General features: G+C 44.3%; 1 protein-coding gene across 1 annotated transcript in view; it reads left to right on the top strand.

Moving 5' to 3' along the window:
- ABCA13 (ATP binding cassette subfamily A member 13) overlaps nt 1-23,025 on the top strand; it is a 241,923-nt gene extending 218,898 nt beyond the window's left edge. Inside the window, exons 53-58 of the mRNA XM_033088866.1 lie at nt 3,382-3,516; nt 5,475-5,578; nt 13,114-13,206; nt 19,499-19,607; nt 20,761-20,898; nt 21,514-23,025. Coding sequence (XP_032944757.1) covers nt 3,382-3,516; nt 5,475-5,578; nt 13,114-13,206; nt 19,499-19,607; nt 20,761-20,898; nt 21,514-21,600 — 666 coding nt within the window. The 3' untranslated portion in view covers nt 21,601-23,025. The remainder of the gene's footprint in view (nt 1-3,381; nt 3,517-5,474; nt 5,579-13,113; nt 13,207-19,498; nt 19,608-20,760; nt 20,899-21,513) is intronic.
- The last annotated feature ends 3,137 nt before the right edge of the window (nt 23,026-26,162 follow it).

Genomic DNA, 26,162 nt, shown 5'->3' on the forward strand with positions numbered 1-26,162 from the left:
GGGCTGGCGTCGGGCCCCAGCTGTGCACCTCACCTCCGGCCCTCAGGCCGCGTAGACACACCTGGGATTTCCTGGCGTGTCTGCTGCCCATACTAGCTCTCTTCTCCAGGCTGCTGTCTGCTTTCATTGTGCCAGGGCAGCCACCGGTGTCCCCTCGGATTCTAGCGGAGGCCCCGCGAGCTGGCCGCACCTCCTCCGACCCTGAGAGGCCCCGCCGTGGACTGGGCCGTCTGCGCTCCAGGTCCCAGCTGGCCTGTGCTCATTTCTGCGTGTGGTCCTGTGGCTCCTTCCCCCACCCTTTGATTACATAAGAAAAAGATGCCTTTCTTCATTCACCTTGAATTGAAGCTTGCGCAGTTGATGTAAGGATTTCAGTTTTCCCCCATTATCCCCACTATGTACTTTTGTACAGTGTCCATATTTGAGCCTGAATTCATTAACCTGGTAAAAAAATTATATTATGTTATAACCAAATGACTTAGCACACAGGACGATGTGTCCTGGAGCACCGGAAACGCGTATAAGGTAGCTTCATACTGTCCTACCAGAGTCACCACACTGCGCTGCCCGTGGGGTGGGGCCTGGGACGTCTGCATTTGGTTTCCTCTGGTTTGGGAAGGGGGACCCCTCAGCACCTGCCAGGAACCTGGCTGCGTCCTGCCCCTTCTGTCTCCTGTGCAGACGGGACTTTTATCCTCAACTTTTCGTCCTGTCACTTTTGTTAGAAGGAGCTAGAAGCTTTGAGAAAGGAGGAACGGGTGTCAGGAGGAAACAGTCAGAGGGAGGGTCATAAGAGGGACATTTCTGTCTTAAATTTTGGGCTCCTTTTTCCTACCTAACACCTCATTTTGATCTTCAATCTCATGGAAAATTTTCATGTGGCCATCACATGTGCTAGTGGAAACATTTTGGCTTTAGAATCAAGCAGATGTATATATGAGTCTCTGCACCACTTATTTTGGTTGAAACAAAATTTAGGAAGGTCTGTTCTGTGTAGAGATGATTAAACCCTGGGCACAGAAAGATGAGTGGTCCCAGACTCTGGCCTTAAGTGTAAGTGTAGTATAATTTCTAGAACTTTATGGGAGAAGAATACCTAAAAGCAGAGAGAGGTTCCATTAAAATATCTAAAAGCAGAGAGAGGTCTCCATTTTGGGGTCTGGACAGTATTTTTCCAATCATAATTGGTTTGCCATTATTTTGACAGGAGTCCTGAGTGCAGGAAAGACCAACAAAATACTTGTTATCTGACCATTTTCGGTTACTTTCTGAAAACATGACATTCAGACAGCCTTAGATAAAACCAATAGATTTGTTCCTGTGTATTCTGAGCTCTTTCCTGTAGGTAACCAGTCCAAGATTGGCAGGCTGCACCATTTAACCTGTTGTGAAATTGGGAAAACATTGGGTATATGCTTCCTGGTTTCATAAGTAAAGCTATAATAACTTGGCAGGTTTATTCCCAAGTTCTCTTCTTATCCTGAAGGCCTTCCGGCAGCAGCTGGTACTTCAGTGATCATTTTAGGTCATTTTTCTGTGTATCGGCTTTCATTTACATATTACCAGTCTTTGAATAAGGTGGATGGCAGTGAAATAAACATTTCTTTCCAATACACACACATTCTATTTTCAGTAATTTTTTGGTAATTTTTATGGACAGATGTCATTTTCCCACTGTATCACTTTTGCTGGCCCCACCGCTACTGGCACTGGCCCTTCCAGGAAGTGTAAGCCTCCTGAGAGTCTGTCGAGTTTCTTCCAGAAACCTCCCTGGCCCCCTCCTCTCATCGCCCAGGGGCCTGTGCACCGTGGACGGCTCTCACACTTCCGGAAGGCCGTCCGGAAAACAATGGCCACAGCCTGTCATCTCTCTAATTGTCGCGATGCCAGTGCTGTGTCTCCATCTGTCACGCGGCACTGCCATTAATACTTTTGTTCCTTTACTTGTTTTGAAGCGAATGTTTGTTTGAACAATTTTCTAATTTATTTCAGTACATTTTTGTTCAGTGCATGTTAATTGAAACAACTGGATAGAATGGAGCCATGAGGAGAATGGTTCATATAAAGCCGTCTGGGAGTGGGCAGTGTGGTGTTTCCAGTAAGGACACACTGCTGACCGCAGGGTGGGTTCCCCAGCAGGCAGCAAGGGACCCAGCTCTGGCTTCACGGCTTGGGGGCTTGACCTGTGCGTTTCCTGGACGTACGTGACTTGAGAACAGATCCATCCTTCAGCTTCTTCACTCTGTCTGTTATCCTGAGGCTGCACAACTAAAGCGACAGAAAGGTTTATGTTGAGAGTTTTCATTGGAAACTTAAATATGATCCTAATATTTTTAGAAGTTCTTTCTATTTCATCATTGTCACTGTTATTGTTATTATTTCAACTTTTATTCATTTATCTATAATATTTATATGCACTAGTTTAATGCTATGTTTTATTTAGTTATTTAGGACATGCAGTTATTAGCCCATTTTCTTGGAGTTTGTCCTTCTGCTAAATTTGAAGTAAGATACGACCTTGACTAGTTTGATCAAAGGACAATATCTAAAAAACAATTCTCCATTAGTATCTCTATGGTCAAAAGAGTCAGAGAAAATGGTTTCTAGAATTTTAAGTTACGCTGAGCTGCAAACAAAGTTGTTGCATGATGAGGCCCCAGACGACCAGCCCAGTCCAGAGACAGAAGCAGGAGCTGACCTAACGGCAGCAGGACGCGAATGACAGGCGCTGAGTACGAGGGCTGCATAGACACCCAGGCCCTGTGTATGGCACAGTTGCTTCTGCTGAGGAGAGAGAAGGAAGTGAGCGGGGGTTCCCGTGGGAAACGATGAAAGGTGTTGGAGGGAAAAGAAGCCGTGGACATGCGACGTGCTTGGGCGTCAGAGCTGTCCTGGGGCTGAGGTGCTGTGTGCTGACGTGCAGTCACTGTCCTGTATCCCCAGCAGCTATAAATGAGAGACAGCCGGTCTTCTCACCCCAACCCGGGTGCTGTAGGAACCAAACTCTGAGTGGACCAACTCAGGCACCTCTCGGGGGGAAGGGAGTCTTTCTCTCCTGTAGAACCCTGAACCCCCACACTTCTCTGCTCCCCTGAAGCACCCTCTCTCTGGTTTTATGCCCCGGCTGCACTGTGGCCAGCCTGCCCTGCTCACCTCAGTGTGGACACGCATTTGTCTGTCCCCTACCCGGGCTCCAGACAGGAGAGTCCTGGCTGTCACTCTGACGGCTCACTGGCACAGAAAGCCCAGCTTAGAGTGGTGGGCCTTCCATTCATGCTCAGTTACCCCATGTCCTGAAGGGATTGTGTGTGGGGGGCGGGCAGGGCTCCGGGTACGCCCTCGGCCAGTGGGTTGCGCTCACAGACAGCTCCTCTCTTCCAGGTTGCTGGGGACCTGGTGAGGCGCCTCCACCTCGAAGCCCATGTGGACAAGCCGGTGGCCACCTACAGCGGGGGGACCAAGCGGAAGCTGTCTGCAGCCCTGGCCCTGCTGGGGGGGCCTGACCTCCTTTTGCTGGTGAGCGGCGAGATGTGGGTGACGCTCTGCCTTCAAACAAGATGCATTAACCCATCAGTGTTCCTCCAGGGAGGAAATTCAGTCTGCAGTGTTGGTTCTCTGAAACAATATTTTCTTTTGCCCTGAGGCTACATTTCCCAAACACAACCTAAAATGTCAGTGGGATTTTACAGAAAGAAAAGGTTTAGTTTTCTATAGTCAGCTTTTATTTATCAAATGGAAGAGTCAATAAAAATTTAACATTACAAACAGTACTTTAAAAAATATCAGAATTCACCTGTAATCTGAAAACCAACCTGTGCGTGGCCTCCACATGTTGCTTTGAGCCTTTTTCTACCTGCAGATAGATGATTGTCACAGCTGTAGTAACACTGTTGGCCATGAATCCTGAGGGTGGGTGTCAGGCTGCAGAATGGGTGTGCGGGGTGGGGAGGGCCCTCAGTGGGGACAGGTGCCTGTGGTCCCCGTGGGGACTGCAGTGAATCCAGTTTGGCAGTGTGAAGAGTAATTGTAGGTGGTCACTGGCAAGAAATAGAGCCAATTGTCTTGCATTTCAAAACTAGCTAAAAGTCATCGTTCAAACGGTGAACTAAAGACACTGTTTGAGCTCCGTAGACTGGCTTACAGTCACTAGAGTGCATCCCAGGGCTTTGTGCTTGTGGGGAGGCCTGGGGGGGGGTACTGAAAAGAGTGGGAACAAGTAAGTTCTTTGGTTCTCTGCTTCGTTCACTAAGTGGGAACAGCACTGCAGTGGGGGAGTTAAATGGGGCCCAGGAGGCTTACGATGGAAGGTGGCCCCATCGTTTAGGGCTTGTCTTCTGGAATCTGACCTGATCCTCCCTTTACCTGCTCTAAGGGTGCTTTTTCCAAGATCCAAAATCAAGGATTTTTGTACAATTCCACATTCTGAAATCTGAGAATAAACACACTTGCAGAATTCTGCAGCTTGCAAACTCCGTTTTCCTTGTGAGAGGAGGCAGCTTGCGCTGCAGAGGTCACAGACATGGCTGTCAGTCACCTTCACGGCGTTTCCCTGCGCCCAGCCCCGTGCCTGGCAGCCCCTCGCCGCCCTTGGCTGCCCAGGACTTGGCCCTGGCAATCAGGGTGGTGACAGCGGGGTCCAGCCTCGCACATGTGTGCGTGGCTCCTCCTCGTCTGAAAATGCTCCTGAATGTTGGGTCCGTCCACCGGGGTCCTTGAAGCGGTCCGTGAAACACTGCACGCTCATATGGTCACAGTGAGCGTTAGTGACTGTGGTGGTGTGTGTCCAGAGCACGTGGTCTGAGACACGCCCTGAGGGCCTTGGGAGTTCTCCCCAGACAGAGGACAAGTGACTGTCACAGGGACATTTACGTGGGGGCAGGAAAATGCACCACCTCTGACGACAGAGCACGTCACACTCCTAGGTACGCACTTGTGACCATGCACACCCATCACTTAACTTACGGAAAAGACCAGGTGTCTGTTTCCCTGCTTAGTGCCGTTTTTTGTTCGCTTCCCTCCTATTTCTTTCTTTGGGGAAGTTGGTGACTCTAAGCTCTTAAGAAAAATGTGTTTAGAGCTCCCTGACTTCAAAAAGCACAGAAATGCATCAGACAGTCTAAAAGCATTTCTCTAAAAAATGGTTCATACAAGAAGTGTGTTGGTGTTTATTGAAGGAGAAAGCTTCAGGTTCCAAGAAATTTCACTTTATTTGATGTGATATAAATGAAGCCTTTTTCTGCCATCATCCTGAAATTTTATAGAGGTTGAGGATGTGTTTTGAAAACATCAGGGTGGCACTAAGTAACTGGGTCACCAAGGAGAGCCCAGCTGGGGTGGAGGTGCCCCTGGCCTCATTGAGCCCAGGGCGTGGCAGTGGCCAGAGCAGGGACATCTTCTGGGCCAGGCGCTCTCACGGCAGGTGTCTGCCTGATATGTGTTCTGCTGTCCATCACTGTGTGTTTTCTCTCCTCCAGGATGAGCCCAGCTCAGGGATGGACCCCTGCTCTAAGCGGTTCCTGTGGGAAGCTATAATGAAGGAGGTTCGGGAAGGCTGTGCCGTGGTGCTGACATCCCACAGGTGAGCCACCGCCTCTTGTGGCCCTGCCCAGGGCAAGGCTGGGGAGCACAGGCTGGGCGCCGGGCTGCCACGTGATCCTTCATCCCTATGGCAACACAGGCACGGTGATGAAATCGTTCCTCTCCATGATGTAGTTCGGAAACTGACACGGAGAGAAATGAAGCCACATGACAGAGCCACACGGCCTGCAGGTGGCAGAGCTGGGATCTGAACCCAGTGTCTGCCACGGACACGCCTTTGCTTATTGGAGAGCTAGAACCCTCTTCGGGTCTTCCTGCAGCCACGTTGCAGTTCCTTTCTGTCTAAGGCCTCTTATCCCAGCAGGAGAGGGAGCTGACGAGGAAACTTAACAGGTTTCTGAGTTTGGTCTCATATTTTCTTCCTCACAGAATTAATCTTGTAATTAGACTTCAAAACATTCTTGGCCACACAACAATACAAATCTTAGCTTTCATAAAACCTGTTCATGGAGAGGGAGCTATGTGATTTGGCAATAAAAGATTCTGAGATACAGTGGAGGTCAGAGTTCAAAGTTTACACTTGTTTTCTCCCTGCGTGTAAGTGAAATACTCTGTCAGTTAAGTGTCAGAAACTGTTATGGAACTGAGACATTACCTTACTCGCAAGCTGTCAAATTTGGCGTGCCAGGTGCGTGGGTGGTGCTGGCAGAAGACACGAGACTCCTGGGTCAGAGATGGAGACTTAGTACTCACAGCGAGAACAGTGGACAGAGTGTCGGCAAGGTTGCGTTGGTGCCCCGGGTCCCAGTTTCTACAGGAGTGACAGAAGCAGGCACAGACGATGCTGTCCGCACAGGCGAGGACAGCAAACCTGGGGACCCCATGCTTTATCGCACCTGAATAACAAGCCGGCTCTGTTTGTGGAGAGAGGTCACCTCCTCCTTCACAGGTGCCCACTACAAACACAACTCAGAAATGGCCCAGGTAAATCGCAGTCAGGGCTTTCCAGTCTGGGATTTCCTAGCTAGTCATGTCAGGACACAAAGAGCCTCCAGGGACTGTTTCCCCGGGGCAGTGAATCACTCAGCCTGTGCTCCGTGGACCCCACACTCCTGGCTACATGGTAAATGTGAAGGCGGCCCCTGGCTTCTGAGGGGAGATCCCTGAGGGGCTCTCAGCAGACTGAGCTGATGGCTACAAGGGAGTCAGTTTAGGTGAAAACAGTCCTGGATGCTGTAAATGCACAGGCACGGCCCTGTTCACTTAAATCTCAGTGCCAGGTCCTCTAATGTGTGCTGCTGGCTACTCTGCAGGTCCCTGCAGAGGGGCTAGGGGTGCGGTGGTGGTGCCGTCTACACACGTGGCGTCGTGCCAGCCTAGACTTTCCCTCACAATCTCCTCTCACTCTTTTCTAATTCATACACTCATTTACTGACCAATAGCCTAAGGCTCACCATTCCTGCATTTTCACCACCAGATTAAATACTGCCATTTAAAGAATATTAATAGTTTTGTAATATAATTTACATAGATATATATAATTTACCCACTTTACATGTACAACTGTGTGGGTTTTTTTTAGTAAAATCATAGACCTGTGCAGCTGTCACTGTGATCCAGGTTAGGACATTTGCGTCACCCCCAGAGTTTTTCTCGTGCTTCTTTCCAGTTAATCTCCATCCAAAAACCCCCAACTCCCTTTCTCTAAACTTTTCCTTTTCTGGATTTCACACACGTGGAGTTATGTAGTAGGTAGTCCTTTGCATGTGGCTTCTTTCATTTCTGAGGTGTTTGGGACTCACCGCTCTTGCAGTGAGCATGTTTTCACCGGGGCAGTACCTGCTGTGTAGCCAGAGCACGTTTTATCTGTCCATCTGCCAGCTGATGGACCTTTGGCTTGTCTGCACTGTTGGCTGTTATTGTGATGTCCTGTGAATGGCCATACACATGTCTTCATAGGTATTTATGTTTTTATTTTCTTGGGTAGATTCTTAGGGATCAAATTGCTGGTTTGTGTTTAAGTTTGTGTTTAAGACTTTAATATACTGCAGAGATGTTTTCCTAAGTGGCTTTATCATGTTATGTTCCCAGGAACGTGACGAAGTTTGTATTTTCTCCATACCCTTTTCAACACTGTCTTTTTGATTATAGCCATCCTAGTGAAGTGTGGTTTTAGTTCACCCTTTCCTAATGACTGTTGTCTGTCTTCCACCTGCATTGTTTCTGATAAGAAGTCAGCCATTACTAATGCTGATGCTCCTTTACACAACGCGCTGTCTTTGTTTGGCTGCTCTCAAGATTTCCCTGGCTTTCAAGAGTTTACCTTTGATGTGTCTCGATGTAGATCCCTTTTATTCATCCTGCCTGGGGTTCATTCTGCTTTTTGAATACGTAGGTTAATATTTTTCAATAAATGTGGGGACATTTTGGCCATAATTTATTCAAATACTTCACTGCATGTGAGACTCACTGTTTTTTTTTCCTCTCTCTTTTTCAGAAATGCTAGTCCTACCCTAAATCAACTGAATTTCTAGTTCTTTCGATCTCTCCTTTCTATAATTTCAGTATATGTTTGTTGGAACTTGATGGTGTCCCACAGATCTGTGAGTTTCTGTCCATTTCTTTTCAAATCTTGTTTTTCTCTGTTCTCAGATTTGATAATCTTTATTGATCTGTCTTCAAGTTCACTGATTCGTCTGCCATCTCAAATCTGTTGGCTCAGTAGTGTAATTTTCATTTCATTTATACTATTGAACTAAAAGATTTCCACTTGTTTCTTTTCTAAGAAATAATTTTCATCTCTTTCAGAATCTCCATTTATGGGTCATTATTTTCTTTAATTCTTTAAACAGGATTTCTCTTAGTTCTTTGAATATATTTATAGTATCTTCATTGAAGATATTTTCCCCCTAACTCCTAACATCTAGAGACACTTAGAAACTGTTTATATTGACTGCTTTTCCCCTGAATATGCACCACACTTTCTTGTTGTTTTTTTCCATGTCTTAAAGCTTTTTGTTGAAACCTAGACATTTTAGATAATAAATTATAGCATCTCTGGGTTCTGATTCTTCCCTTTCTCCACAGGTGGTTATTATTGCCAGTCTGTTTATTTGGTTATTCATTTGTGTCTGTTTGCTAGAGTTTCTTTGTCTGGGATAAATCTATGAACACTCTCTCCCCCTGAGTGAGTAACTGCTGAGGCTCTGCTCAGTTTGTTTTCCAAATTGTGTTTTTGTTGTTTAAAGTCTGGGTTCTCAGGAGTCACCCCTGCTTTTGCACAGGCTGGTCACCTGCCCATGCCTGGACAGGTGCCAAGAGGTGGCGCTTGACCACTTCAAGCCAAGGAGGGCTCTGTGTGGACAGGGGAGACATCCCAAGTCCAGGCCACTTTTGAGTTGGCCCAGCTTTGCTTTGTCCTGGGTCTGCGTGTGCTAGCCTCGCATTGACACAGAGTGTGCCACTGGCTTGGGCCTCTCTGGCCTCCACTGCATGAAATGCGGCCATAGCCACACATGATCGGTCTAGTAGAGTCCAGCGCAGGCCAGGTGCTGCAGCTGTAGGCCCTTTTTTGGCTCTAAGAGAGTCCCCTATACCTGTAGTGTGGCTGGGTCTGGGCATTGCCCAGTGGTCCAAATTGAGTGCCTCCCCTTTAGTGGTGGCAGAGTAGCTGGTAATCCTCAGGGCCTGCCCTGGCCTGCTGGCAGCTGCATGCTGGTCCAGCTACAGTCACCGCCCCTCTTACCCTGAGGTCAGCAGCTCGGCAACTGGCAGCATTTCTCAGGCTGGTGTAGGCCTCAGGTCCACACCCAGAATTCTGAAATAGCTGTTTTTGTTTTCTTTGTCCAGTTTTATAGTTGTCTTGAGGAAGGGATTTGCCAATTTCTTGCCTTGTCCGTAGCCAGAGTGCGGCCCTTGATTTTCTATTAGTTTGTTTTTATTTTGTTTCTTTTGAGAAAACAAAATTTTACATCGAAACCAATTAAATTTGACTAATCCTTTATTTTATCAATGCACAGACGTTCTTGCTAAAAATGATCCTGTTACTGTGCCATTTCTGGACACTCGACTCTCCTCTATGCGTTACGCTAGATTTAAGTCCTCGTGTTCAGGTGCAGTTTGTAAGGTTGGATAAACCGGTGTCACATTAAAAACTCCTTGTAAGTCTCATGTTATCTATAATCATTGCAGACAGTTCTCAGAAAGCACACATATAACTGCAATTTCTCTTTTATGTCCTCCTGTTCATTTGGTTTCACGTTAATGATGTGTCTTCATTTCCGTAAATCTGTCCGTATTCAGACAGTACAAAGATCTGAATGGCTCCCTATTCATGAAGAGAAGGGCAGTCTGATTGATTCCGTGATTCTAAAACGGCAGCGAAATTCTCATTTTATAATAAATGTATAATACATCTGTACCACTTTTTTTTTTTTTTTTTAGCATGGTCCTGCAAAAGGTGTGTTTTTCTCTGCTTTTCTGCAGACAAGTAGGAAGGGAAGAGAATTTGGCAGCTAAAAAAATAAATTGGGCTGAGAGATGATCTGTAAAAAAACCTAAATAAAACAGCCACCTTCAGCCAAGAAGTCTCCGAATTTCACAGCTTCCTCTTACCTTTGAGTTCACCTCTCCTCCCTCTCCTTAGGGGTAGGAAAGTGAGGGTAAGAATCCTGTATCTCTCTTTATTTACTAAGAGGAATTAAAAGTAGGCTAGCCAGGAATGACCAGGACTGCTGCTTCCTTGCCCGTCTAACACAGATCCAGGGACTCCAACATTAATCCTTAAGTCTCTGTGTTACCTGACCGTACTCCGTTGCCATCTGCGTGACACCCGAGGAAATGTGGGTCACCGTTCGTTTGAGTGAACCGTCAGAGGTTACTTCCATCATGGCAAAGCTCCTGGCTTTGTATATTCTTGATGCTAAAGATCATCAGAATCTCTCACTCTGCCCTTTAGACTCAGAATTTGGGGCGTCCCTCGTGTTTGGAACATGTATGTTTGATAACAATATAATTAGGATTACCCAGTCATTACTTGGAGGCCTTAATCAATATCCGTTGTTATTTGGATCTGCACTCACCTGAACTGTTTATGGATGTAATACAGAAGTGACTTCATATTCTACCACTTTAATTAGAAGACCTACTATGTGCTCACAAAAATGATGTAAGATTGTTTTAAATTGAAATTAATTAAAGAAACAATTAGGAAGATAATGTTTGCACAGAAAAATATATAAAGCATAGTTGGAGTGTTTGTAGTGTGTATTTCGTAGACCTCATGTTGAGCCACTATAACAGAGACCCCAAATTACAGTAGATCAGAGCAGACATATTTTTCTCTCCCATGATAACAATTCATATTGGTGGGCTGTGCTGGACCCCAAGGTCATCCAAGGACGCAGCCTCTTTACACCGTGTCACCATCCCAGTTCATGGAATGTGGAGAGAACCAAATCCGGGGTTAGGGGCTTGCCTCGTCAACATGACCCAGAGATTCTACTTTCTGTTGACCTTATTTCTTGCACGTTCATGTCTGGCTGCAAGGAGGGCTGACAAACGTAATCTTGACCTGGACATACGTAGACCCTATGAGCAGACTGCTTTATGGCTGTTCCCCATAATAAAAATTATGTCTTTCCTCTAGAGAATGTGGGTGATTCAACACAGTAAAAGAAGGAAAGAAATTCCACCGTTAATTTCACTTTTCAGATACTGATAGTCATACATTTTTTTTGTTTTCTCTTCCCAGTTTATTTTTTGCATACCTGTGTAATTTTCCTGACATGCAGTGTCTTTATACCACTGCTGCGTCGTTACCTTTTTCTCATGCAATTAACTGACTCTAGGCCCAGCTCATTTTAATGGCTGACTGAGCATGAATGTACTGTTATTTATGTGAGCATATATTATCCACTGTGGAACATTCACCTGTTTTTAGATTTTCACTGTTATAAATAAGTTGTTATATGAATTCATATTTTCTGTGTCTCCTAAGGTGCGTTTCTAGAAAAGGAATTATTGCTAAATTGATTTTCAGAAAGTTATACTAATTTTTACTCTCACCAGCAGTGTATGAGATGACCTATTTAGAATTATTGAAAAAATGCCTCTAGCTGTTTAGTTATTTTTTTGGTCTCAGAATTCATTGTTTTTACTCACTGGGGATGGAAAAAAGTGCTTTCGTCTGCACCATTTAAAAGCAGACATGGCAGATACCTTTGTGGCTAGAAAGTATTTTTAGGATCACTTGATTTAATGGTTAAGTTTACAACTTGTTGGTATGTTTATTACCCACGAACAGTTCCTTGAGTCGATGTGTTATTTGCCCTTTTTCCTCTATTGGATGATTATTGTTTTATTTTTACACTGCTATCTATGAGTTCTTTGTAATAACTGTATCAACCCTTACCCATTGTGTCTGTTGCACTTTTTCAATGTTAGTTTGCTGTGTTTGGACACTCTTATTAGAAGTTCGTAGTTCAGCGTTGTCAGGTATACCACACATTCCCTTCACAGTTTCTTCCACTGCTGTTATGCCCAAGAGTTTCCACATACTCAGATCACTTACGTTTCTAGGATGTTAGTGTCTTCTGCGCTGTCTTGTCTTGTTCCAGTGACCTGCCTTGTAATTCCTATTGACTCATTTTAATCATTTGAGCCATATAAGTAATATTAATATTTTCTGGAGTAAGTCTTCTCTCATTACTCTTCTTGTTCAGCATTTTTCTGCCTCTCACTAAATAATTTTAAACGTATACTTTATAATTATTTTTTAATTTTTCTCATTGGAAGTGATAAAATGTTGATTGGCATTATACTATATCCTTATAATTTATATTGTATTTTTATATAATTATTATAATGTGATTAAAAAATTATAAATCTTTATTATATATTTTATAAAGAAATAATATTGTTATATTAAAAACTACATTATAGTTCAAATTCCAGTGCTATTTATTGTATTTTATATTATACTGTATTAAAATATAACTTGTTTTTATATTTTATATATATTGTAAATATGTAATTCATTTACCTGTCATATTTTACCTTTATGCTTCTATATTATATTTTATACTTAATCTTACATATACTGTTATTTTATTTAACAATAATTTTTATATTATAATAATTTTCATATTGTAATAATTTGCCATTTTAAAAATATCCATTCTTTTCCTTTTTTTGATACATCTTTCTATTGATTCAAGATTTCATTTAAGCCCATTAGCAAATCTTGTTTCTTTTCATAAAACTTTCACATTTTTCGTAAAGGTCATTCTTACATATTTTGCCTTTTTGTACTACTGTTCCTCAAAGGTTCTTTCCTATATATTTTGTAACTGCTGTGCACGTGTGTGCTAGTGATGTTTTTGTTAATTGTGCAATTGGCTACCTAAATAGAATGTTATCATTTAAAAGTGCTTTTTGGGTTTCATGAGGTTTCTACATAGATAATTAGCTCCTTTGTAGTAGTGGTATTTTACTCTTTTGTTAATTTTGGTGTTTGGTTCAGGCCTTGCATCCTCGGCCATTGCCCGTTCACGTGTCTCTGTCTTTCTTTCCCAGCATGGAGGAGTGTGAGGCTCTTTGCACAAGACTTGCCATCATGGTCCACGGGAGCTTCCACTGCCTTGGTTCCCCCCAACACATTAAAAACAGGTATGTTGCATTTCACTTTGCGTTTAAGTGTCTACCGTGAATCAGTAGTGTGAGGCTGTGTCACCATGGAGGAGCTTTCGAGACAGATGGCTGCGTTACCGCTTGGTGTAGGAAAGGAAATGGTGGCTGAGGGCAGGGGCAGGAGAAATACCAGAGCTGGTGAGCCCGGCCTGCAGCTCCAACACAGCCCAGCCTCTCCCCCCACCTTTACTGCCTTCTCCCAGGAGGACAGGTGCTCCTGTTGTGGGGACACTGGGAGGGCTGCGGAGTCAGGATGGAGCCGGGACCGAATGTGTCCTCTTGATACAAAATACCTTCTGAAATGGTTGTACCGGTGTGTCCCATGTCCAGAGCGAGATTGGGTGCTGTGGCCCCCGCATCCAATCTGTACTTTTAAGGGACTCCCCTGATTAGAGAAGCTGAAGGAGGTTGTTGTAGCTGCTTTTCATTTCGATGAATGAAAAACGAGACTTTACCTATGCTCATCACTGCTTAGATTTCTTCCTGCTTCATTATCTCTTCATGTCTTTTTTCCATGTAATTTTTGGAATCATAATGATTTTGTTGTCAATTTCTATGAGCATTTTTATATCCCAGTACAACTTTTTAAAAATTCAGTGTTACCTAAAATATCCTCAAAGTTTCTAAATGAATTTGAGCTCTAATTTCCTTTCAGTTTGTTGTTTAATCTGTTTTTTTAATTGTTGTTTAATCTGTTTTCTTAAATTATAGATTAATTTAAGTTGATAAATCTCTTTTTGTTTTCCTTTGTTCAATATTTTTAAAGTTAGAATTCACAAGCAAAGATTTGTTAAATAGTCCTGGGTATTAGGTTGAAATACTTTTATTTTAAGGAGAAAATGACTGTTGAGTGCTGGGTGGAGACGCCACGTTGGGGAGGGAACATGAGCTGTGCAGGGGCTCAGAGCCAGTGCGCTGGGACCGTGTGTCTTACCGTCACTTGTCAGGTGAACCCACTGCATATGGTTCTCGGTACGAACTCTGCTCACATTTAATGAGGGTCGTCAAAAGGAGAAGAAGCTTTCACACCCCTTGCCCTTAGGAATGTTTACATAAAGCTTTACAGCCCGTGCCCAGTCGTTGGCTGATTGATGTCTGAGTTTAGCTACTTGGCTTTTGCGAGGCTGCAGATGTGTCTGGTGGAGCTGGCAGGATGGACGGGGCACCCGGGAGACTCACCCTCTGACGGGCGCGGTCTGTGTGCCCAGTGGTGCCGCCCGCTTCTCAGTTTGGTGCTGATTGTTGTGCCGTGGTGAGGACAGATGCTGGTAAATAAATGTGATGTACAGAATTGCATTAGGAAAAAAATGGCTTGTGGGTTATTTACTCACGGAAACACTGAACTGAATACATTTTTAAATAATTTTTAAAGTTGGTATTTTCTTGTAAAACATAAACTGATTAGACGTTTCCACAACATTGCCATAAAGAGTAAAGGATTCTTCATCTCACCCCGAAACACAATCTGGGGTGTCCAAACCCAGAGTCACACATGTTGGTGTGATACAATGGCGTTAACACGGAGAGAGAAATGGCAGAGGGCTCTCTCCTCGTCCTCTCCAGGCCCTTCTTGCCGTGAACAGTCCCGACTGTCTTTCCTGGGCATGAAAGCACCAGGAGACTGTCTTCAAGCCTTCTCATCCCTGACTCAGCCAGTGATCCTGGTACCAGAGCAGAAGCTCATTTCTCCAGGTGTCTGGTGGCATCTCCATAGGAATTGACCTTGAGTGCTAACGCTAGCCAGAGGTTCGCATTGTGCCCATTTCGTGGAGGGTGCCGAGTGCTGTGTGCCCAGGCACCCCGGGCTCGTGCAGGCCGGTCTGGCTGCCCGTCTGTGTCAGTCTCCCCAGCTGTAGGACAGGTCTTTGTGCGGGTGAAAGGAGCATGAAACACTTAGAAGAGGCCACGCTTGGCCACCGTTTGGTGTTTGCTGCCACTGTTCTTGCCTGCAATGAATGGAAGAGACTTGTCACCCTGGGTCAGCTCGTGCTGAGCAGGAGTTTCTGTGACAATGGAAGCCAGAAGTAAGCCTGCGGGAGTTAGTGTTTTAATCAGTGAGTCTGAACAATACTATCTTGCTGAGAGGTCAGCCAAGGTAGCATCCGAAGTGTGTGGATTGCATTTGTAGAAAGGAGCACACACATTTCCATTGCCGTCCTCCCTTCTGACTTGGATGCAGATGCAGTGGTTAGAGATGAAGCAGCCATCTTGGACCATCAGGCAAACTCAGCAATGGAGGCTTGTGAGCAGGACAATGAGAGAACGAGCTAAAGGAACGGATGCTTTGTCCATGCTGGGCTGCCTGACTTCAGACTTCAGACTTGCTAATATCCCAGCGACTGGGTTCTCTGTCACTCACATGAATTGAAACAGACTTATTCCTAATGTTTGGGACTGTGCTGGGTAACGACACATTCAAGGTATCCATGAACAAATGAATGAATGAATGAATGAATGAGTGAACTGATGTAGAGTTCTAGCACATCCCAGGCCTTTGCTCAATAATTGTTCCTTCCTGGTCTCTACGACTGGATGTGAAAGGAAGAATCAGACGAGTCTGGCAGCATTCAGGCTCTGTCTGGCTTAATGAACAGCTAATAACAATGGCTGACCCCTTTGAGAGAGACTTTTATCCAGATCCCATTTATCTCTAGACAGGGTGAAACCTGCTTTCCTTCAAGAGTCTGCACCATTCACTCTTAGCTTGCTGCTTCTAGAAACAGGCTGTCTGCACTTAGCAGGTCCGTTAAGAGGAGCTGTCAGGTATACGGTTCAGGCCTGATTCTGCCACGGCCTTGGCAGTGTCCCTGTCCCCTTCTCCGCTGGACAGAGAGATTGCACACGGTGCACACCGGCCTGCCAGGAGTGAGTGTGCAAAGCAGGCAGCAGACGTGTCATTGGAAAACTCACTGTACATGATTGGATTATGAATTCTGGTTGTAAACACAGCCCATGCACAGGAATTCTGCCAGGTCAGAACTATATTTTAGGTTGAAACTTATTCAAAGATTGGGATTTGGGACAAGATTTATGTCCTCTGGGCTCCATTAGCCTCAGGTGTGTGTGTGGGCATGCACACTCAGAGAAAATGTACGAACCCTCAACATGTTTCATAGTTTAGAAGCATTTTACAAATTTGATTGTGGGTTCCATTTTATCAAAAGCTTGAGAAAACGCTGTGCATACGTTAGATTTTGTTACAAAAGCAGCAAAACTAAGTTCATGAAACCCAGTGGCTTATCCACTTACACACGGTCACGAATCTGCGGGTGGGCTGGCCCAGGGGGGCTCGGCTGGGGTGGCTCTGCCACGTCTCCCACTGCCGTCTGACCAGTGTCTGAGAGGCAGAGGTGTAAGAATGGCCAAACTGCACAAGTGTGATTCAGACTCATCACACCTGCCAGTATCCCTTCAGCCAAACCAAGTCGCATGGCTAAAGAAAAAGGGTCGGGAGGTAGTCCCCCCCTTACTGGAAAAACACGGCAGGGTCACATGGGGGGGCCTGGGTGTAGAAGACACAAAGAATTGGGGCCATATTTATAATCTATCACAATCCACAAACATTTTGTAACTAGTATTTTTAAACTGTGGCCATCTCTTTCATTGCTTTTTAACAGCTTTTTCGAGATATACGTCACATCCTAAAAGTCACCTATTTCAAATGTGTAATTCAGTGCTTTTTGATATATTCACGATTATGTTCAAACATCCCACAGTTAATCTTAAGACATGGTCGTCACCTCCAGAAGAAACCCTATTCCTTCAGCTATCGCCCTTCTACTCAGCACAGCCTGAACCCCCACTAATCTATGTTCTGTCTCTATAAATTGATCTATTATCAACATACAAGTAGAATTATATAACACACGGTCTTTTGTGACTGACAGCTTTCCCTTAGCGTCTTTTAAGGTTTATCCATGTTGTCAGCACTTCACTTCTTTTTATGGCCAAATAACATACAACACTTTGTTTATTCATTGTTAATGGGCGTTTGGGTTATTTCCACCTTTGCTATTATGCATTATATTGCTAGAAACCATCATGTGTGAGTTTTTGTGTGGACATATCTTTTTTTCTTCAGGTTTTTTCCTTGGAGCAAAATTGCTGGGTCATGTAGTAACTCTGTGCTTAACATTTAAGGGGCCGTCAGACTGTCTTCCAAATTGGCCTCACCATTTAACAGTCCTGTTGGCAGTGCACGAGGCTCACATCTGCCATTACATTTTAGTGTCTGAATGTAATTTTATCCATCCCAGTGAGTGTAAAGTAAATCTCCCTGTGATTTCGATTTGTATTGCCCTGAAGACTAATGATGCTGAAGTATTTCCCTGTGCTTACTGACCATTTGTGTGTATCTCCATAGAAGAAATGTCTATGCATAGCCTCTGCCCATTTTTTAAATTGGGTTGTGTGTCTTTTTATTACTGAGTTGAAAGAGTTGTCTATTCTAGATACAAGTCCTTTTTCAGATATACAATTTGCAAATATTGTCTCCCGATACATGGTTTGCCTTTTCACCTTCCTGATAACATTCTAAGAAGCACGGGTGTTTTTAATTTTCAGAAAGCCCAATTGTTCTATTTTTTTCTTTTGTTTCTCATGCTTTTCTTGTCATATCTAAGAGTCCCCTGTGCAATCAGAGACAATGAAGATTTACCACAATCTATGATTCTAAGAGTTTTATATTTTTAACCTTTCCATTTAGGTATTTGGTCCATTTTGAGCAAACCTGTGTTAACTGTGTAAGAGGTAGACGTTCATCTTCATTCTTTCGCAGGTGCTGTCTAGTTCTTCTAGTACCGTTTCATGAAAAGACTATTTTTCCCACTGAAAGATCCTGGAAACCTTGTCAGAAATCAGTTGACCATAGAACCACCTTGAATTACCTTGAATCTGGTGCATTGAAGTATTTTCTCAACAAGGGAGAGCGTCTGCTCCTTAGAGCAATTCCTTTCTGCTAAGAAAGTCACTTATGTTCTGTATTATTCCATTAATGTTTTAAAGGCTGTGTTACATGGGGTCTGACTGGAATCCACTGAGATTTTTTTGGAAACTCTCTGAAACTGAATACAAAAGAGCTTTAATTACATCTTCCAAAAGGACAACCATCCCAGCTCCCCACACCAAAAACTTCAACCCACAGCAAATAGGATAAAGTGTGTTTGGTCACGTGCCCATAGCAGACCTCCTCCCTCGCCACTGCAATGCCATCCATATGAAACTGTGATCTTTGCACAGATGGCAGCTGCGCAGGTGTGCTGGTTTTGAAGGTTTACCGTCTTAGTGACCTCCTCAGGCCTCAGCCAGTAAGTCCTCTGGGCTTAACCTGTAATGGGACCGGGACCAGATCGGTGGGGGAAGGCAATCTCAAGGGTGATCCGTGTCACTGAAACAAGTCTCGTTACCTGGGGCTCTTCTTTACCAGACAGAATCCCTTAAGGAGCACTCACTCAAAGGTGGCACTTTTTCCCAGCAATACTTCGTAAGTGAAGGTTCTTATAAGACTCTGGGCTGCCATTTGTTTGTTCTTTCCTTCAACTAATATTCTCTGGTTCTGGGTACTTGCCTCAGTGAACACAACAGACACACGTGGCTGTCATGATGTGTGTATGTCTTTGTTTTTGTTCAACAGATCTTTATTGAGATGCCATCACATGCCCAAACCATGCTAGGTACCTGGGATATGGCAGGGGAACCCCCATAAATTCTTGGGGTTCCTATTCGCGATCACTCGTGTGTGGTCTCTCGGACACCCTTGGACTTACTACTCACGACTGTACGGCTTCCCCTGCAGTCACCAGACTTGCTGGGTTGAGGTGCAGTCGGGAGATTGTTTTACATGGTAAACAAAGAAATGCCGGGCTGGCTCGCTCGTGCATTCCCCTCACCCTTGCCCCCAGTTTCATCCCTGCAGACCTGGAGCAGTGATGCTTCGCACAGGGGGGCTGCAGGCTTCGGACTTCTCTAACTCAGTGCTTTGCTCTTGCACTTTGCACTGTCACCACTCCTCTTTTGTTGCATACGTGTTGATTCCAGGATTTGATGACTTTTTAAAACGGATAAATCATTTTCTCTGTCAATATAAATTGAATTATAGGAAATGACCTGAGTTATAGTTAATTTCTGAGTATTATATTTTTGAGAATCCCAAGTCTCCCAACAATTTGGAATCACTACTTTCTTTTACTGGCTGCCTGTGAAAATGGACTTGGAGTTTACCCATCTCGGGTACATGGAAGAGTAACCGTGTTTTTGTCCTGTTCACCCCCAGGTTCGGTGGTGGTTACACAGTCAAAGTGTGGCTCTGCTGCAAGGAAGGCAGCCACCACGGGGCCATTTCCGAGCTCCTGAAGCTTCAGTTCCCAGGGGTCCAGTTTAAGGTAGAGCCCATATTCTACGTTACTTCTTTGTTTTCAGCTCACAAATCTCATAGATGTACTTGTTTTCCCGAGTTTCCGTCTATGCTGTTATACTGCTGCCTATTGACCTCATTGCAAAGTCCAGTCCACACCTCCCTGCCAGGGCTAGCACAGGCAGGGGACACTGAGTGACTGCTGTGACCCTCCCGGGCCACCGGAGGACCCTGTAGTTACACATGCCTCCTTATCTTGGGGCTCAGCGCCTCTGCATGACTCATTTTGTTTAGGGCAGAGAATTGCAGAAGTTCATTTCTGCCTTTTCTGTGGTGGGGTGATGGGCTGCATGGTGTTGACGTTATTTCATAGGAAGCGCCCTGTGATTTTAATTCTCTACAAACTTGGCGTGAAGTGTGGTCCCTGAACCGCCAGCATCTCTGTCAGCTGGGAACTAGTTGTACCTGCAGAAGCTCAGGCCCCACCTACTGAACCCCGATCCCCATTTTGCAAGGTGATCAGGCAATTCCTGCTCAGAGTAACATTTGAGAAGCGCCATCTACAGTTCTCTTGATTTCTAGTGTGAGCTAGAGGCTTGTGTGTCATAACTGCTAAGAGGCGGCAGCCTACACGGCAGTTAGTAGCTGTCTGTTTCAGCAGTCACCAGGGAGTCAGAGCCTACGGTCAGAAGCAAGCTGTGCAGGCACAGGCCTTCCTGCTCAAGGGCCACTCTAAACAGCCCCATCAAACAGTTGCTGTGTCCCCACTTCACAGCAGACCAGGGAAATGTCTCACCAACCTACTCAGCTAACGGTGAGGACATCTGGTGCTAAGACCAGGTCCCAGTATGACGCTGAGGGCACGTTTGTCCATCCCCATTACGCCACACTCGCTTCCTACATCTCAACCCCCTCTAGGCGTCTTCTTACCAGTGCTTATGGCGACGTGGGGGTGTGTAAGGGGCAGGACAGCAGCTCATTCCTGGGGTACCACTTAGCAAAGGTGACACACGGTAAGAAGTCGTCGCTAACCGTTCACTGGAGACTCACAAAATTGACCCACATACTGAACTGGGATTTGAGTAAAGATAATTTATGTGCAATTAAATATAGTGTGGTCAGTGTTGTTTAATGATTGCTAATCATGTGATGCATTTTTTTGTTTTTGTTTTGGATTCTAGGGCCAGCGCCTTAATTTATTGGAATATCACGTGCCCAAAAGATGGGAGTGCTTAGCTGACCTGTTCCGAGTTCTCGAGGACAATAAGGCCTTGCTGAATATCAAACATTACTCCATTAACCAGACCACTTTGGAGCAGGTATAGTACTTTGAAGGGGTTACCAGGTTGCATTTTGCTATGTTCTGGAGGCCTAAACCAGCCAATGTACAAGTTAGCCAGATTATTTCCGGAGGTCACCATTTCTTTGATTCATCTATGTTAGATTTTACTAAATGCTGATAAGGATGTGAGTGTTAGGTTTGGTTCTTGTCTGCTCTCCACTCAGGATACGTATTCGTCAGGGCCCCCGTTGGATAATTATATTGGGCGTTCAGGAGGTAACTCGTGCCTCGGTACCTTGCCTCTCCCTTTGACCCTCCCCCAAGTGACGGAGGGGACGCCACTGTAACCGAGTGACAGCCAAGTTGGGGAAGAAAGGTACTTGGTTTCCTAAGCGGAGCAGAATGTCAAATTAAATCTCAGCTTCCCTCTAAAGGCACGTGTAGGCCTTGAGAATTTCCGGTGATTTATTTGTCGTCTGAACTGTTTCTCATTCCTGGAGTTTGGCTTCAGTGGACTTGCCTGCTTATGGAGATTTAGGAGGGGTGGTATGGATGAGTGCTTGGCAGTGCTCTGAGAGGCTGTTCCTTCTTGTAACACCTGAGAGCGAAAGGCCAAGTATCCTTACAGGTTAACAGCCACGTTCATTTTCAGGTGTTTATTGAGTTTGCTGCTGAGCGGACGCCACCACCTCCCCCTGCCCCATCCGGTGGTAAGCAGCCACCCCACGTGCCCGTCTAAGTCCCAGGATGATGTTTTAAGAGGAACCAAACCTTGGCTTTTGTTGCAATTTGTCCTCGTGCATCGGAGAAGCGAGCGCCGTGGAGAAGCCGGGAGCCCCGCCCCGGGCAGTCAGGGCCTGCTCTCCTTCATCGTCTCCGTGCAAACTCGTTGTGAGTTAATCATCAACAGACTAAAAGGCCTTTCTTTCCTCAGACTTTCGGGGGGTTTCTCCATCCAACACACTCTTTTTGCTAAGCCAAGGTGGGCACAAGCGTGAGTGAATCCAGAGTCCAGACTGAGACAGTTTGGATCTGGAAGGGCCGTCAGGGATGGTCCATTTCAGACATTTCATTTCAGTTTTAAGGAACCCGAGGCCCCCAAAGTTAAAACTTGACTGACTTGTTTGTATAGAAAATAGTACGTAGGATTCTTTTCTACTTTTTCAGCTTTTTAGTACATATGCTTACAAGTGCCTAAATAAAAATTCAACGATTTAAATGCAAACTTTTCCTTATACTGGAGGACATTTTATGGTATGACATGAAATAAAAGGCCACCATTTTTTATCTAAAAGATGCTTTTTAAGAGAATTGGAATTAAACAGCTTTTTAGTTAATGCTTTAGCAAAATTAAGTAAATTGCACTGGGTACTCTCTATCATTTGTAAACGTTTTATCAGACTTTCACAGATTATGATTTTAGGGGCGTATAGAAAGAAAAATTATGTGGACACATTTTCTTTTTATTAATTTGGATTATAATTACCATTTTCAAATTATTTAAAGCCAGTGGTTTTCAGAGTGTGGTGGTCTCATATGAGCTACATCAGCAAGTGCTGGGAGCTTGTTAGAAGGCACATTCTCAGGCCCCACCCAGGCCGAGTGGATGTGAAACTCTGGGGCAGGGGTCCCGCAATCTGGCTCTTAAACAAGACTCCCTGGGATTCTGACGCACATTTAGTTTGAAAACCGGTGATCTAAGGACACACCTAGTTACCTTCTAATTACACAAGCAAAACGAGCACAGTACATAGTATATAAGTATGAATTTTATCATTTAAAATTTTTTCTAAGAATTATGTCATTCTCAGAATCATTGCCCTCAAAGTATTTTCAGATATAAAATGCTGAGATAGGGCTCTGAAAGGCTATGGAAACCTGACATTTCACATCTTGTGGTTAGTAAAATCCATAAATCAACGTTTCTACTACTGAAAATAGTTTCCAGTCAGACGTTTCTAAGTTGAGATATTTCTCAACCTCCTTTGAATACCATTTTCTAAAATCTCAATGGAGGACCGCATTACTTTTCATTTTAAAATTTAACTTTATTTAATTCACTTTTTGAGTAATAGTAGCTTGTGATCAAAGGGAAACTCTCTCGTGACATTTCCTTACTAAAGCAAGACTTCTTTAATATCTGTCTTTCCTAAGTAATCTTTCTGTACCAGAGAAAGGTTCGTATTGTAAGGATTACGCTGATTGTACATAGTGGTCACTGAATGACTTGATCCGCGTGAACTGCACTTTTTTAAAGGACTTAGTTTAGAGCTTTATGATTTTTTCCCTCCAATTCTAATTCTGTCTCATTGTCGGAATGGCAGATGTGATCCTTTGTCATTGTTGTTGAATCAGGAAATAAAATTGCTCAGACACGAATGTGTTTATACTGCAGCGAACAAATGAGACATGCTTTCGTTTCACCTGACTCTTGGAATGTAATTGTGGTTTTGCCCACGTTTCCATGCATCTTTAGGGAGCCAATTTAGTTTAGGTAAAGAGGAAATGCAACTTCCCTAGATCTCTTAAAGCTTGCAAAGGTTAACATTTAATTGAGTTTTACTCTGCTGTGCTTTGCTCCCAGGGATTTTTTCCTAGTCTTTGAGCTACTGTATCCTTGAAGTCTACTTTTGAACAATAAACAGGAAGAAAAAAGAAACCCAACATGCTAAAATGCCATATCCCAGAAGACTGGACACAAAAGGTCAAATCCTATGTTAATGTTGAAAATGTCATTGCATGTATAAATCACGCAGGTATGTTATGCCTTTGGAGTTAAACATTTGTCTTAAGACCTTTGGGCTCAAGGTCACACAACTGAGACTTTTTAAACAAACTATCTCCTTTTGAAAGCATCCTGAGTGGGGCACTTTGTAAAGCAGAGGTAACAGTGATTATTCCAGTACCAGTATCCTAGCTTTTATTGTATAGTTTATCTTTACCAAGATAGTTAAACAGATGGTGCATTAAAGCCATCATTCCAACCCAAGATTATAAAAACCAAACAAGAGTATTTTTATAATAGTAAAGAATAGGGGGCTTATGGCCACTCTGGGTTTAGTGGACACTGAATTGAAAACTAGGTCAACATTACCTCTCTAAAACATCTTCCAAAATATGCAGACTGCACACACCCTACCCTGACTCCTCGTGTTTATGAATAGCACAGAAATAGTTCGTCACGCGTTTTCCTTCCCAAGTGGGGGATCTAGACGTTTAAAATTTTCAGACTGGTCCGACCATGTATCCAGCGTTTCTTTGGTCTGCATTGTTCCAGCTCAGCGACGGGTCTGGTTTCGGGCACGCTTCTGGTATGTTACACCTCACTGTCACACACTGAGTGAGTCTAAGCCCTTTGGGTCACAGCAGCGTGCACACACAGACACACACCCTTACTCCTTCACTGTACTGACCCCCTTCGATTACATTAGTAGGTGGTGGTACTACCTACAAACATGGGTGGTGGCCTGACAGGTGAAAAGGCCACAAGCTCTGTCCGTGGGGAGCACATTGGCAAGTGGAGAAGATGAGACCTCAGGCCACACACACTTCCTGCTCTGCGTCCACAGGGTCATGCTTCTAACCAGGGAAAGGGGACAGACTTCATGGGACAGTTACCCCTGCGTGGGCTTTTGCCACAGAGAAAGGGAACGGACATTTGAGGGAGAGAGAATACCAGAGCACATCAGCAGTACCCAGTGAGCACTGGGTGTCTGCCCATTCCTCTGGAGATGGAAGGCCACAGACGTCAAGAACCCAGTCACCTTTTTAAGTTCCCTGATGTTCCAAAGTGGCTGCTAGAGCTCTAGCTGTGACAGTAGTCAAAGCAGCAAAAAGCAGCAGTCAGGTTAAGGATGAAAGGGCACGCCCTGTGAAGGTCTCCTGGCATCTGACCTCTGTACGTAGGCTGTATGACATACAGGAAATACTCACAGAGCCAATCACAGCCGCCAGAGCACTGGGCAGTGCAGTTTTAGCCATGGCCCTAAGGGCTCTGATTCTACATAAGAAGAATGAAGCCGATCCCAGGCAGACAGACAGCAAGCTCCACTCCAGGCACGCGTTGGTGGCCGTTTTTCATGGGGACTTTTGAGTATGTTGAGTGAGCGAGGTGATGTTAAGTTATGTGACTATCTCAGGCAATCCAGGTTCCAAGATTATCGCTGTTTTCAGGATCAGAGTAGCATATTAAGATCTGTACATCAGATTCCCTTTGTATTTATAAACATTGTCCAACAGAATGCAGTAGATTCAAGAAGAAGAAAGAATTGGATGGATATTTCCCATTTGGGCTAAACAAATAGCACTGTCGTTTTGCACAGTGAGAATTCCTATCGAGAGCTCTAATGGATACATTTTTCCTACTGGAAAGGGTTTCAAATTGCTGAAAGAAGTCAGAAGCATTTTCCTTAATTATTTGCTTGTCATGGCACAGGAGACATTTCACTACTTTATCAGAGAATCCATTACACTTTTCTTTACATTAAAGTGTTTTAAAGAAAAATGGGGTCCACTGAGTTAAATGCACATCTTAAACCTAGCAAAATTCACTGGAGAAAAAAACAAAAAACAAAAACAAACAAAAACACATCTAGAAATTTTCACGAGCATCTTTTTTTCAAATAGATGGTAACATCACGAATACCATTTGGCCATGGCCTTTATGCCCATGGGTGTGGCTTTGTGCTGCTGACTTGCCTGTGGCCAAATTGTGATTGTATATTTGGTTTCTGGTTTGTTCATGAAGTTCTGGTACATGGCTTCAGATAAACCCTCTGTGGGGTGTCGCTCTGGTTGACGAGACACTGGTTTCCATGCAGTGACACTTACCCTCTGCCAAACATAATCACATGAAAACTTCTTTTGCATCTGCATGAATTGATGTGAGTCGGGGTTATAAGCTCAGTCAGGGAGCGGCTCCAGGGGACCTTCGCTGGTTGGGCATCCGTGGAACTGGCGCCACTTCCAGCTAGCGTGCGATCTTCTCCAAGCCACTTTGTTTCCTCAAGCTTCATTTTCCTCACTTTTAAGATCATGACAATATCTTTAAGAAGTCTAATGAGATCACATCTCCACAGAGAGTGCATAAATATGCAACATTCACAAAGAATACAGAGCGTATCTACAGAGAGAAATAAAAAGTTACAAGACAATAATCTGAAATACTTCATGCAAAGTATTTGAAAACAGATGAAATGGATGACATTTTTAGTAGACTGTTAATGATCAAGAAAACAATAGCCGCACTAGAAAATGAATTGGAAGCAGAGTATTATCACTGGTGTGCCTGGCTATAACCTC

Source organism: Rhinolophus ferrumequinum, chromosome 20 (genome assembly GCF_004115265.2).
Source record: "Rhinolophus ferrumequinum isolate MPI-CBG mRhiFer1 chromosome 20, mRhiFer1_v1.p, whole genome shotgun sequence".
Classification (NCBI taxonomy): Eukaryota; Metazoa; Chordata; class Mammalia; order Chiroptera; family Rhinolophidae; genus Rhinolophus; species Rhinolophus ferrumequinum.